General features: G+C 40.0%; 1 protein-coding gene across 1 annotated transcript in view; it reads right to left on the bottom strand.

Annotated features, from left to right (window-relative positions):
* Nucleotides 1-9,875: 9,875 nt before the first annotated feature.
* The window catches only part of Galnt3 (polypeptide N-acetylgalactosaminyltransferase 3), a 39,902-nt gene continuing 35,324 nt past the window's right edge, over nucleotides 9,876-14,453 (bottom strand). The window contains exons 10-11 of the mRNA XM_051167152.1: nucleotides 12,590-12,742; nucleotides 9,876-11,594 (exon numbers count right to left, since the gene is read on the bottom strand). Of these exons, the coding sequence (XP_051023109.1) occupies nucleotides 11,472-11,594; nucleotides 12,590-12,742 (276 nt within the window). The 3' untranslated portion in view covers nucleotides 9,876-11,471. The remainder of the gene's footprint in view (nucleotides 11,595-12,589; nucleotides 12,743-14,453) is intronic.

Genomic DNA, 14,453 nt, shown 5'->3' with positions numbered 1-14,453 from the left:
AGGTTAGTCGGGTTATAATTGAGGTACTCTCGCTTAATAAGTTCGTAATAAAACATAATTGTTAAGAAAACTGAGCCTATGCAAATGTATGCTCAGAGGCCTCAGAACAAGTATTGTCTTTCTATTGGGAAACCCAGATGCTAAGGCTGCAGCCCACCATGACCAGCAGGCCCTAAGATCAGGGTTAAATGGGGGACTCCCTTTGTCAGTGGGGTTTCATCTTCTCTGCCTGACCTCATCTACAGGGTGGCTCTAGGTACAGATGCCTCTAACCATATCTGGAATGTGACCTTTGGCACAGTTCCCTGCTAACACCATCCCTCCTGCTGCCTGTAGGATGATTGACACTGTTTCATCCATCTGATAGGACCATGCGGCCAAATGCAAATAAAGCATTCCTGGCATTTCTAGCTCCAGCCAATAGGGTACATCACCCTGGGAACCCTCTATCCACCCACTAAGAACTCTATAGCCTTTGTTCATGGGGATAGAAGTGAGCGGTCTCACTGAAGCTGATCCCAGAGGTCATTTCTATCATACTCAAGGGCCATTCCAAGCCCCTGGTTGGTTCAGCACTTCTTGCTAGAGGGCCAGTGGCCAAGGATTCCTGTGGGTTGGGTAGGGAGGACCACATCTTTCTGGGTGGAAAATTCAAGTCCAAGAAGACACAGGGAACTTTCTGACAGGATGAAAAGTTACCTACTCAATTTCAGTGACAGTTACAAATATCTACAAGCCAAGTTGAATCTTTAAGACCTGCGTATTTTAGCAAACATGAATCATATTGTCACAGACAGTTTTATTTTAAGAGCACAGACATCTTCAGGGAGGGAACGGAACAAGAATATTCTATCAGCTGCTGCTAAGCACTCAAGAGAAGAAGCACCAGCCTCCAACATGGCAGCACTAAGTAAAGTATGCAGGACCTGTCACCTTTCATATTTTGAGGTGGACATTGGCTGGATGCTGGGGTCAGCTTTCTGGGACTGACACTGGCTCCATGGAGTTAGTGCTCCTGAGAATACACTGTTACCTAGAGAACGAACCTGGCCCTTGAATACCACCCAGACTTCCTGTCTCACCCCGTGTTCTCTTCTGTACCCAAGTTCCTTCTTATTTAATTAATTAACTAATTATCTATTTACCATGTTGTGACTCAGCTACAGGGACCCTCACTGGTGGCTGAACAGATCATCACACCTAATCTATAACCCTCAGCCTGCAAACCTGTTCAGCCTTTATATTCATCTGGAACCTTGTGAAAAAGTGAGGCAGTGGAGAACACACAGTCTGGCAGCAGTTAACTGCAGAATCCACTCACTGTTGAAGTGGGTTGGGAGACAACACCAGCAGCCAGTGACAACCGGGCAACGCCCAGGAATGAGGCTGGCACAGAACATTTGTCTGGCATTTGACCGAGGGCTCGAAGCAATTGTCCACACAGTTTACGACTCAAAGCTGACTACTCTGCTTTATCCTGCCTGCCCATTCTTTCTGTTCTTCCCTTCAGGGTTCCAGATTATTCTGTGAACAGCTCAATATCCTTTCAGTAAGCTCCTTTTCCATGTAAATCATCCAGAATTAATTTTGATGCTGGCGGTAAGAACTCAGATGGAAAAATAAAATAACAAGAGAGGTAGGCATGGAGTTTTTCCTCATTAACCAGACTTTACAATTAAGTAGAAAGTTTCTGGATTTTCTGAAAAAAAAAAAAAAAAAAAAAAGCGACTCTTTTGTAATATCCTGGACTCTACTCATACTTTCAAAGAAGGATATTTTATGATTAATATCATATTTTAATGAGGTATTTTTGAAAACCTGGAAAAGTTGGACTTAGTAATTTATGTAATAGATGGCTGAGATTTTAAAGGGACACCTTAAATCATAACATTACTAACTAGAGATGTGCATTCATGACTGCCTAAGGAGCACACTGCAACTGATGCAGTAATTAAGGAAACACTGGCATTTGCTACGTCATTACTCAAAAAGTGTGAAGACATGCTCAATGTCCCAACCTTTTCTCTTTATAATTGTATTTATTACACATATGTATTGTGTGTGTGGAGAGATGTGCATGATATGGTGCTGGTGTGAGGGCCAGAGGAAAACTTGGGAGTCAGTTATTTCTACTCTCTGGGTCTTAGGGAGCATATTCAAGTTTATAGGCTCTGCGGTAGGTACCTGCACTGGCTGAGTGAGCAGTCTCTCTAGGTGGAAGCACATCTTTTCTTAACTCACTTTCATGGAGACAATTTCTCCGTGAATACAAAGGCAAGTTCACACATAAAGGAAGGCAATGGTTTCAGGTGGCAGTGAGGTGAGCACCGGCTTAAGCACGGCAGCCAACTGTTTGCACCACAGAGTGATCTGTCCTGAAGTGTGTTGCTTTAGAACTGAAAGGTGTAAGGAATGCTGTTGTGAAGACAATCCAGAGGAAAGAAGAACAGGTTCAAAAGCAAGACAGAGGATTTCACGAGGAGGAGGTCACAATTGAGCATGGAGAACAAAAGCTGAGAAAAGTGGAGGTGGAGGTAGTAGGCGCACACAAAGCACTGACTGGCCACACACTGGCCAGGTAGGCTACAGCCAGAAAAGTGAAATGTCCCTTAAAAGGTTCCAAAGACAGAATGCCAATAGGTTTGTCTTTAAAAAGCAACTCAAGTGGCTGAAAAAAAAATCAACTGGAGAATGGCCCAAAGACAGGAAAATAATTACACAACCATGGGAGATTATTTCCACTCATGGTCTGAAGCAGGCATCTGGGAAACACCGAGAAGCTCATGGTCCTGTAGACACCCAGAAATGACTTTCACAATGAAGTTGTATCAATTGTTTTAAATAAATGAGGGAGGATCTGGGTTTTCAATTTGGCAAGAGGTCATAGAGAAATGAGTGTTTTCATTTAAAAAAAAAAAACTCTACTTTTACTTCCTCTGATTTATTCGGATGCCCCCAGCCCAAGAAAATGATAGTGAAGATTTATAAAAATCAAGCAAGAGTAAGAGATGGAGAGCCTCAGTAAAGGGGGTCCTGGGAAACTAAAAGGCAAAGCAGGAGCACCAAGGCACCTGCGTCAGTCCATAGCCACTGCAAGGCCACACAGGAACCTGGGTGTCTGGCGTCTATGGAAGATACAGTAAGGGGAAGAAGATGAGCTACAGGAGCACTGATTGTTAGACCCCTGGGCCCTCTTCCACATCCAGGCACCCACTGGGTGTGAGGTAGGCAGAGGGTGTCTAGAGCAGTGGAGGACAGACACTGTCTAGTCTTGTTTCTTGGGTGCAGGCATGTGTACACTAAAGTACTGTAAGATTCTTCTTGGGAATGTGACTAATCAACAAGCTTTGTTCACATTGCAGAACTTTCCAGCACTTTTTATATAGGTAGACAATTCAAAATCTATTGGAGTGAGCTTCTTTACCTTGTATGAAGGCGTGTCTCTGTATTTTCAACTGTTAACTCTGTACTTGCAGAGAGCTAAGAGCTGGCAGGATCCTGGTGTTGTCATTTCTATGGCCTATCACCAGCTTCATATTCGTAAATACTTGTCCTTCCACACATCAAACCATGAGGGTTACTCAGCCCTCTATGCCTAGAGAAAAATCTAAGCAATGTAGCAAGTGTTGTCTCGCTGCTGATTGCTTTTTTTTTTCATATAAAGATGATTTATTTAGTTGTTTTTTCCAAATACAAAAGATACTGCAAAAAAAAAAAAAAAAAAAAAAAAAAAAAAGATACTGTCAAAGTTAGAAGTTTATGACTTTGCCTATGTGTGTTTTCTGTTATATGTTCCCAAAACAACATCCTAATTTTATTTTATTTTTAATTTTTATTAATTTATTCTTGTTACATCTCAATGGTTATCCCATCCCTTGTATCCTCCCATTCTTCCCTCCCTCCCATTTTCTCCTTATTTCCCTCCCCTATGACTGTTCCTGAGGGGGATTTCCTCCCCTTGTATATGCTCATAGGGCTGCCAGCCAGTATCTGGGGGAGGAAGTACGAGGGCAGAACTTCCGGGCAGAGTGATGCAGGGAGACGCCCTCTAAATCTGGGTCAACTTGGAAAGGGAGACTGAAGTGGAACAGCTGGGAGGTAAGGAGCTAGCCACATGGCTGGTACATAGGCCGGGAAGTCGTGTTAAGTTAGAAGTAGCTGGGATACCGCTCCAGTGAAAGGCAGAAAGCTTGAAACTATTTTTCAGAAGTCTCTGTACCTTGTTTGTACTGCAGGCTGATCCTGGAAAGTCCCACAATAAAAATCACTGACCTTTTCAGGAAAGTCACTACTGCGAAGTGTAGAAAGTAATACTAGCTGGTATAAAGGCAGCATGGAGATTGAAGATTGTGTAAGTAGATAAAAACTTTTTATAAAAAAATCTACCACTATTAATATCTTTACAAAAAAAAAATGCTGGGGATGTGATATTTACGTAGAGTATCTGAGAATGAGAACCTGGGTATCTCCAGTACTAAATTAAAAAAAAAAAAAGAACTTAAAGTCACATTTCTACAAACAACTGAGTCATACACAAGCAGCATTGAACATGGTTAAGATGGAAACGCAGTGCCCAGTAGAAGACATACCGGAAAATAAATAAAAATTCTCTATATTCTATTCTTGTGATGATGTGGGATACCAGTGGAAAAGGTTACACAAATAGATTAGTGAATCAGCAAATGAGGGCTCTCAAATAATATTTCCGGATAGAAACCAAGAATATAAGAGATTATAATTAAGGAATATTTTGAAAACTTCCCAGAAGGTATGCATTTAAAGGGTACAGCAAAATGCACAGTCATTTGAGACTTCCTTCAGGACACTGGGGCAAGTAAAAAGACAAATCAGTATGCATTCAAAGAGGAGAAAAATAAGATGATTAACAAATGATCAAGAATCAATTCAAAAATTTTAAATATCAGAACTTAAAAGATGAAATAAAACCTTCAGTATAAAAGATTTCTAACCAAAGTAACAAATGTTTTCAAACATCAGATATCAAACAACGTATTCAATCCCTTCTCTTCCCAAAAGGTCATCGTAAGATGAGATCTTCTTGACTCCTAGAAATGGGAAATGTGGAGTCTGAACCAGTCATCTTCTGTAACCAGCCGTCTTCTCCACCAGGCCTTTGGTGAAGGACTTGGGACACAAACCCAACCACAAAACCTTTGGCCTATAATTTGCCATGCCTGTAAGATGTAGTAGGGTAAAGGTCGCACAGTACTTGTGGGAATGGCCACCCAAGGACTGGTCCAACTTGAGACCCACTCCGTGAGGGCACCCATCCATGACATTGCCTGGGGGGCAGGAACTAGAGGCTGAATATCCCAGACACCTGGGATATAACCAAACATGACTGGAAAAAAAAAATCAATGAAATGATTCCTAATGATATTCAGCTATATATCAAGGGCTTAGCATTTCTGCATTAAGTGTGATGGGAAAACAGACATGGAAGTCAAGAGAAGAGAATTATTATAATCTAATGATGAAACTATTCTGTATAAGAACGTAAAGTGTAGCCAGGCATGGATGTACACACATGTCATCGCAGCATTTGGGAGATAAAGGATCAAGATTTCAAGGCTATCCTCACCAACATAGCAGGTTCTAAGTCTGACTGTGAGAAGTGAGACTCTGTCTAAAAAAAAAAAAAAAGAAAAAAAGAAAAGAAAAAGAAAAAGAAAAAAAGAATTAATTTAAATAAATAGTTATAACAAAATGCAGACTGGAGGTGGGCATTAGGTTTCAAGATCAATGGTTTGGAGGTCTTGAAGGCGGAGAGTGGTATGTAAGTGTATAGGTGAACTAGGATTGAGCCTGTAATCAGAACCTATGTTCTTCCATCTAACAGGGTCCCAGACCTTAGCACAACTGACTCCACGATGGAAGGCCATTCAGGCCATAAAACTCAGTACACAGACAGCACCACTTGTGAATACTAAAACAAAGACCTAATCCTTCAAAGTCCATAGTTCTGGGAAAGTCTCTAAATGTACTAACCTTGCTTTTTGGCTTCTCAAGTTCTGCTTCTAGCTAAATGTTCTTGTTAACAGAAGTATGTTAACCAGAATGTGTGTGTGTGTGTGTGTGTGTGTGTGTATGTGTGTGTGTTGTGTGTACTTCAAAGAGAGAGAGAGAGGGGAGAGAGAGGGGAGAGAGAGAGAGAGAGAGAGAGAGAGAGAGAGAGAGAGAGAGAGAGAGAGAGAGAAAGAGAGAGAGAAAGAGAGAGGCTTACTCCAGCTTTTCACCCTGAGAAAGGCTTAAGGCTACATGGGGATCCCAAATACCCAGTGTAGTTACCAGCCAGGCAATACTTTATATTACCATATAAGCACATGTCCAGGCAGTCTTCTCTGTTGGATACCGCACAATTTTCAACAACAGTCACTAGCAATAAGGGAGCTTGTGGCTAAGGGAGGAAAATGTGGTAGTCCAGTATTGAGAACTCACTATACTAGAGCCATGGAAATGAGTTATGAACTTGGCTATAAGAAAAAAATAGGGGTGAAGCAAAGCAAAAACAAATAAAAACCCAAATGATCAAACAAAAGAAACCAGACTATTCAATCGATGAATAGCAACAATTAAATGAAATGACCATAGATTAAAAATGACTAATAGTAGCACAAATGAGGAAAGAATGAAATATCCAGATAGCATGGTTTCAAATAAAAAATGCAGTTATTCCAAAGCTTAGCGATAAAACCAAAAGTAATGGCCTAAAGCAAAAATTAAATACTCCTTTCTTTCTAGAAGATGAAGATACATCTTTAGCAGATGCTCAAGGCAAGATAAGGAATGTAGTATTCATATAAATTAGTTTCCTGAAATAAGAGTTGGCAGAGTAAAGGGTTCCTGGAAGTAGGAAAAACCAGGAAGCCATTATGATAATAACAGGTAGACAGACACTAACCTCTGGTGATGCCTAAAGTAGTAAGGATGTAAAGTATGATAAAGCCATTGTGGTAATCTCATACATCCATGGGCACCCAAGTCTGTGGGAAGATATTTATTCGGTGTGGTTTTAATATTAGCCTTGAAATCACTTGTGAATCCTGGAGTTGCAGAATCACAGGCTCAACCCCTAGGCTTTATGAATTACAAGCTACATATTAATGGCAGCCAAAGTGGGTCAAGTGTAAGTAGTCATATAACAACTACTGCTCTAGTTCATTTCTATTGCTGTGACAGACATTTTAGTTTATAAGCCTAGGTTACATACATCGTTGTTGGGGAGTCAAGGTAGGAATTCACACAGCTAGTCACACCACACCCACAGTCAACTGCTGAGACAGTTCAGGATTCTCTACCTAGAGAATGCCGCCACCCATGGTGGGCTGGGTTTTTCCACACCATTTAGTAAATCTACCAGAGTCATGCTGTCCTAATAAGCTTCAGGTGTCACTTTGACCCAGCCTACAGTCATCTGAGGAGTCTTAATTGAGGCGTTACCCAGATCAGCCTAGCCTGAGGCCATTACTGTGAGGGATAATCTTGATAATCAACAGGGGAGGGAAGAGCTCACTGAGGTTAGGCACAGCCCTAGGAAGGTGGGCCTGGGCTGTGTAAGAAAGGTAGCTGAACAAGCCAGTGAGTGAGCCAGCAAGCAGAATTCCTTGGCGGTTCCTGTCTCCTAGTTTCTTCCCAGTCTTCCCTCAATGATTGATTATGATCTGGAAGTGTAAACTAAATAAACCCTTTCCTACCCTTCTTGCTTTTGTTCAGAGTGACTTACACACAAGAGAAGAGTAACTAGAGTACATGCCTGCAGGCCAACCCAGTGTAGACAATCCCTTATTGAGACTATCTTCCTGGGTAATTCGGTGTTGTGTCAAGTTGGCAATTAAACCAATGCCATTTCATCATTAAAAATCAGAGTCTGTTTTCTGTCTTTGGCTGATGGAGCCACCAGCTTCTCATAGAACTTTTCTGCACTGAAACATCATTGTGCTGTACAGTCCACATTACAAGATTATACTCTTCATCAGACAGGGGCTATTATTGTACAATACTAGTACCTAATGCATAATATGGTCAACAAAACAAAAAGATGTTTCATAAGTATTGATGAAACAATATATGTGGCAAAACTCTGATTAGACCAACTTAAAGGCAGAAAGCCCTATTCTGACTCATAGTTCAGAGGTCTCAGACCATGGGCGTTGACTCCATTGCTTTGGGTATGTCAGCAACCACATGTTGGAACATAGATGCTTACCTTAGGGCCTCCGGAAAACAAGAGGGAGGCTAGGAGGCTAAGAGGAGCAATACCTCTTCCAAGGGCATGTACAATCCTGGTAACATCACTTCCTCTCATCATAGCCCACTGCTGAACAGTTCTACTGCCTTCTACTAATGTCATACCTTGGTGATGATGGCTTTCAACAGTGGCCTCTGGGGGCTTCCAACCTAAACCCTAGTCCTCTGTGTGCAAGAGAAAGGAGAATAACTTCTTCAGTGCAGCTGTGCTGGGGGTTGGTGATTAGGGAAAAGTAGTTAATTCATACAATCATTTAAAAACTATATGAAGTACTTTAATTAAAAATATGCATGAATATACACACACATATACTCTTTTCTGTTTTCTGCATACCAGTTCCCTCACACATACGCTGCTGGAGGGCCAAGGCATTTATCGGATCATGAGCAGGTTTTCCAAAGCTGAGTATCTGCCTTCACACGAGCTATACCACAACCACGGTATCTTAAGGTATTTATTTCTGTTGTTATTAAAGTGGATTTTAAGTTTACAATTTAAAGACAACAAAATTGAATTTCTCCTATGAATTCAAAATTGTTTCCCCCAAAATAACTTTTTTTTTTTCACATTTATGTTTATTGTCCTTTGTTGAGCAGGATCTTCTTTGACATAGGCTGTCCTTAAATTCTCTATGTAGCACAGAGTGACTTTGAACTTCTGGTCTTCCTGACTCTAGCTACCAAATGCTGGGATTGCATGATGGTGCTACCATGCCTGTTCTTCATGTGGTGCTGGGATTTAATCCAGGGCAGGCTAGGCGAGCACTCTTCCCACCTGAGCTGTATCCCCAGCCCTTCACACGGCTTGATAAATTCGTATGTGCTTTCTCTGATAACGTGACTCAAAACTCATCACAGTCAACGGGCAGTTTTAGTTTAGTGCATTGCTTATTTCCTCCTACAGTTAAACAGGTACTTGTCAGCTTTTGGTGAGCACTGCCGAATACTAGACTCAGTTCTGACGGCCTCTGGAATGGTCTTCTGGAATGAAGGCAGCATGCCAGGTCTTCAGTAGGAACAAGACCATTTGCCCTGGCAGCTTCAAATTGAGCAAGAGTTCCACAATTTCACACTCGAGTGCAAGCAAATCATGCAGGTGGACGAGAGCCAGGCTCCATGAATTACTGTTAAGTCTGTTCCAGAACTCATGACAGTTAAGAGGAAATCCTAGCCCCCCACCTCCACTCCCACCCTAGTCACTAATCAAATTACTGCTGTGACACCTGGTGACAGCCTCAGGCTGCTGTAGGAGATAAGGACCTTTCCTGTGGATGTATTTCACCTGGCCACAACATAATCAACCGAATCTGAGAGACTTAACTTCAAACACAAGGCATCAACATAGGACTCCCGGTGAGGGTCCAAATAGTGGCCTCATTTTAAAAAACATGTTTTACTCCAGTTCATTTATAGAATATCATTGAAAAGTGCTTTTTTGCATTGTTTTTAGAGATAAAATTAAGCATTGAGAGCAGCTTTTGCTCATCATCATTTAAATCCAGAGGAACAGAAATTGTGCATCTTTGTGGCCAAAACGGTATGCTTACAATTACATATCATTGTTAGCTACAATAGAGAAACATTCATTATTAATCAAATATGAAAGTCATCTCAGTCTTACACACACAACAGTGGCGTACTGTTTTTAAATGGTGTACCTTTTTCTCTACCCTAAAAGAGACAGATTAATGGCAAAGTCTTATGTCCTGTGTAACTTTTCATACACAAAGTTAGAAACATGGTGCATGTTCCTTAAACTGAAATGAAAATCTACAATGTAACTGACTAGAGAATAAGGAACTTTTAATTCATCTTTTTAAATTTAATGGGTGATTTATTTCTTAATGAAAGTTATAACACTGGGAAATGTTTTCCTTTGTACAACTGAGACCCTATTAGTTTTAAAAGTTAAAAGCAAATTTTATTTTGCTTCTGAAATAATACAAGAACCCTTTCTATAAGAGGAAACGGTGACTTCAAAAGATAATCTTAGGAGGTCATTAAAGGAAATTATCAGGAATTCATATATCCACCAGCATTGTCATTCCTGTTATCACATCACTGTTATGGTTTTCATTTTCCTGAAAAGAATCTGGGGCTCCACAAATAGCAGGTGACTAAAACCAAGGATAAAAACACGCATGCTCTCTCTACCCACCATCAATTACAGACCTTACCCCAAATTGGGCAAAACTGAAAGGAAGGTTTGCAGTAGTGTTTAGGGTTCTTTTCTCTTCTTTTGTTTTCTTTTTTTTAATTGTGTTTTCCACATAGACAAAAGTAAGGCTTTATTTTAATATGGTCAGAGTAATCCATTGCAAAGACAGTCTATATAATGAATCATTAACTATATTTAGAATTGAGTCAAGTATACTGCATTTGAATTCAGTATCACAAACATTCAAGATTAGTAAATTTTGCTAAGAAAATAAGACAACTAGAAATGAAAAATGAACCCTTATTAACAGCTAATAATTTATAAAGTTTATTTATTTTTTTAAAAAGTACTCTGGAAAAACACACAGTGTAGTCACACCAGAAAAGCTATTTGGGGAAGACACATGTGCATCAAGTGGAGTCAGCTTCAGACTAAAAAATATTTGTGAATTTTCCAAAAATTTGTGTTAAAAATAGTCCTCTCCTTATTCAACTTCATATTTAAGGAAATATTTGACAGACAAGTAAACAAAGGACAACAAAAGTTTACCTGGATTTTAAAACAATAAATTCTAGATCTATAAAAATTTCCTGGTTTGTACAGAAAGGCCAATGACTGACCTTCATTGATCCATTTCTATATAGTTATAAAAATACAGTATCAAATCTTTTCTATTCCCCCTAAAATTAGGAGAAATCTTTTAAGCTGTGAATGTGTGGATGTAGGTATGCATATCCAAGTATACAAACACACATCACTTTACTAGGAAAATTATTTTCTTCATACTGTAAACATCTCTCTTCTACATCTGGACATTTCAGAATAGTCTTTGGTATTTCTAGTTGCTGTGCTTTCAGACAGAAACCTCCAGGATTTCTGCAGCGGTACTACATAGACATCTTAAGATATAAATAAGGAAAATGCACTTGGAATAAGTTACAATTAGCTGCTTTTGCATAATTTTCAACAACTACAGTGTATGCCTAGTCACAGTTTTTATGAGGAAGAATATGTCTTTTTTCAACTCCTTAATTTTAAGGAACACTTAATCATTTTGGCTAAAATCCCATTTTTGGAGTATATCTGATGGGTCGCATGGCACTAGGTTTGGATGCTCTCCATTTGCTGAAAGGCACATTTTAAATAATGGATTATATAGAAGTTGGTCCTAGGGGGGAAAAAAGAAAACAGAACAGACGTTAAGTTTCAAGACTCACAGTTAAGAGATTTAAAAAAAAAAAAAAAAAAAAAGATCTCATGGTTTCACTGAAGGTAAGGAGAAATTTGCATAACAAATGTATGTGATTATTTTTATTTTTGGTTTTTTGACACAGGGTTTCTCTGTATAGACTTAGCTGTCCTGGACTCACTTTGTAGACCAGGCTAGCCTGGAACTCATAGAGATCCACCTGCCTCTGACTCCTGAGTGCTGGGATGACAGGAATGCGCCACCACACCCGGCCTATGTCTCTGATTCTTAATTTTAAATCTAAGATCAGCTGAGGCTGATCAAATCTTGGCTACTTTTGTTTATAGCTGTTCAGTCGGTGCGAGGCATGTCATGGGTGAAGAGGTAAATAGAGAGCAAAACCTGGCATTTTCACATGAGCAGCTTCAAAATCAGACAAGCTGCCCCTGGGGTATCCTACTACCATCCAAAACGACTTTTAGATAAGAATTAACATGATCAAGCGTTTTTTTTTTTAAGAACAGGCAACTGTTGTATATTCTTTCAATTCCATATTACTTTAAAATGTGCTAAAATGGAGGAAGACGTAATCAGCAATTTTATATGAAAAACACACACACTAAAAATTAAAAAAAAAAAAAAAAAAAAGAAAAACACACTTTCTGCCCCTTTAAGGAAAAAAAAAACCCCATGATTTTCAAAATCTATTGTAAAAACTCTTAAAAAGTCAAGAATAGGCTACAAGTTAATAATTTATACAAGTTTTTCAACTGTATAAGCCACTTCAATTTTTCTGATTAGTTGTTCCCATGGGTACTTAATCCCTAGATATTTTATTCTCTTATCATACAAGGAGATAGGTAATACTAGCGGGGTTATTAACGGTGAAGAAATTCTGATTTATCGTATAGTAAGGCAATTGCAGCTATTCAAAATAATCTAGTGAATGCATGAGTGAACCGCAGCCAAGTCACCTTCTGAAGCTCCCATATCTGCTCTCCTGAGGCGACTGTCCGGTGACCTTTATAGACACATGCCTTCAGCTGGACGACGCCCTGAGTAGCGTGAAGACATAACTCTTTCTGGATGTTGTGCCGGATTTCACGATGAGCAGAGTACTCGAAGTACTGTGGGAGGCAGAAGGTCGTGATTGACAGAGGCACTCGGTATGCCCAGTTAGTTGCAGAATAAAACAAGATGAAAACCAACCAGCTTCCCACTGAATGGTAAACTCAGAGCTCTTGAACAGACACAACAAAAATAGCAAAAGTGTAAGCTGAGTCAATGTGACAGAAGATACCAACCTCATCTCTCTGTCTGTTACCAGCAGTGACTACTTTCTAAATATGGTGTTCTTTCCTTTCCAAACTAGAAACTGGAAATTACAAGGCAGGGCGGAGGCTAGCACAAGTGTACTACAGCAAGCAGCCTGGAAAGTTCTAGTAAGAATTTAACTGGCTTCTTCTTCTCTCCCCCTCAAAACAATCCTCTTATTCATCCCAATCAAGGCGTTTTCACTAATCTACAAACTAGAATGGACTCTAAGAGCTTGATTATGCCTCCCTCCTCACCCCGCTGTGAGATGGGTGTCATTCATCTGCCCACAGGATCACTAAAATCACCAAAACGAATGGGTTGATGGGTGTGGAGCACTCTCTACAAAGACCATCACGTAGTCAGCACTTGGTACCTTGTAGCTCTTTGCTAATGAATCTCTCTCCTCATAGCCAATTAATAACTCACCTAGTTCTGCTGCCATTCCTTCTCTGGTGTTATTTCATTCATGCTCGCTCCTGTACCCTCTGACACCTGACTTTATACTGCAACGCCAACATCTGGCCCCATGATGCAGCAACCCTGTCAGCTGCCTGTTAGCTCCTTTAACCTTAACAAAAGTCACCCCTGTTGCTCAAGGCTATAACCCTAGCATGCAGTGTTCAGGACTCACTCTAACAGCAGCCACTGCCTCAGCTGTAGTAGACCACGCTCCTTTAACACAAAGCTACCTCTACAGGCTAGCCTAAGAGTTCATTGTATTGGCGAGGCTGCTGCTTGGGACCGCCTGGGACCCTTCCCTGCTTTGCTAACTCTTTTTCATCCATTAAGAGCTCAATCAAATATTACTTTACCTGTTTCCCTCTCCCCAGCCCCCCTTGGTGGAAAACTATAACTTTCAAGGCTTCCATAGGACACCAGAAATGGCATTTTCTATACTATTGTATGTGGAGCTGGGTGGATTCTCTGTGAGCCAAACGTGAGCACTGTATCAACTAATAATAGTCATGGTCAGTGTCACGGCAGGCACTTTACTGACTTAAAAGTCTTCTCAGCCCCAGAGTAACATCCAATATAAATCAAATATTTAATAATGTTGGAAGTCTAAGGATAAAATGAGTTAACATAATTGATTTTCAATAATGCAATAATTCCTGTTAGCACTAATATTTATTGAGCCCTTATTATGTGCTAGAGTAAACACTCCATAAACATGAGCAGAATTCAAAGCCTTGACCCTAAGCTTGAGACTTGGTCTCATACTTAAATTTCTCGTCTCCTGCGAGCAAAACAGTAATTGATTTTATGACCAGCTTTTTAGGTGGAAGCATTGTTAAAAAAAAAAAAAAAAAAAAGCAGTTTAAGTAGGAGAAAGAGGCAGCATTCTAACGATGCCTAACTAAGTAATTTAAACTAAGATAAACCTTCGGGACTCAAAGATGGTAAGAAACGCGATCCAGTATTTTACATGACTGATACTTAAAAGTCACTAGGATGAAACTTGCAAGGAAGTGAAAATAGTTCAAAACCCTTCAGTAACAATAACAAAGTATATAATTAACC

Source organism: Acomys russatus, chromosome 24, assembly GCF_903995435.1.
Source record: "Acomys russatus chromosome 24, mAcoRus1.1, whole genome shotgun sequence".
NCBI classification, from domain to species: Eukaryota; Metazoa; Chordata; class Mammalia; order Rodentia; family Muridae; genus Acomys; species Acomys russatus.
Note: the sequence above shows the minus strand (reverse complement) of the source record. Positions and strands in the feature narration are given on the sequence as shown.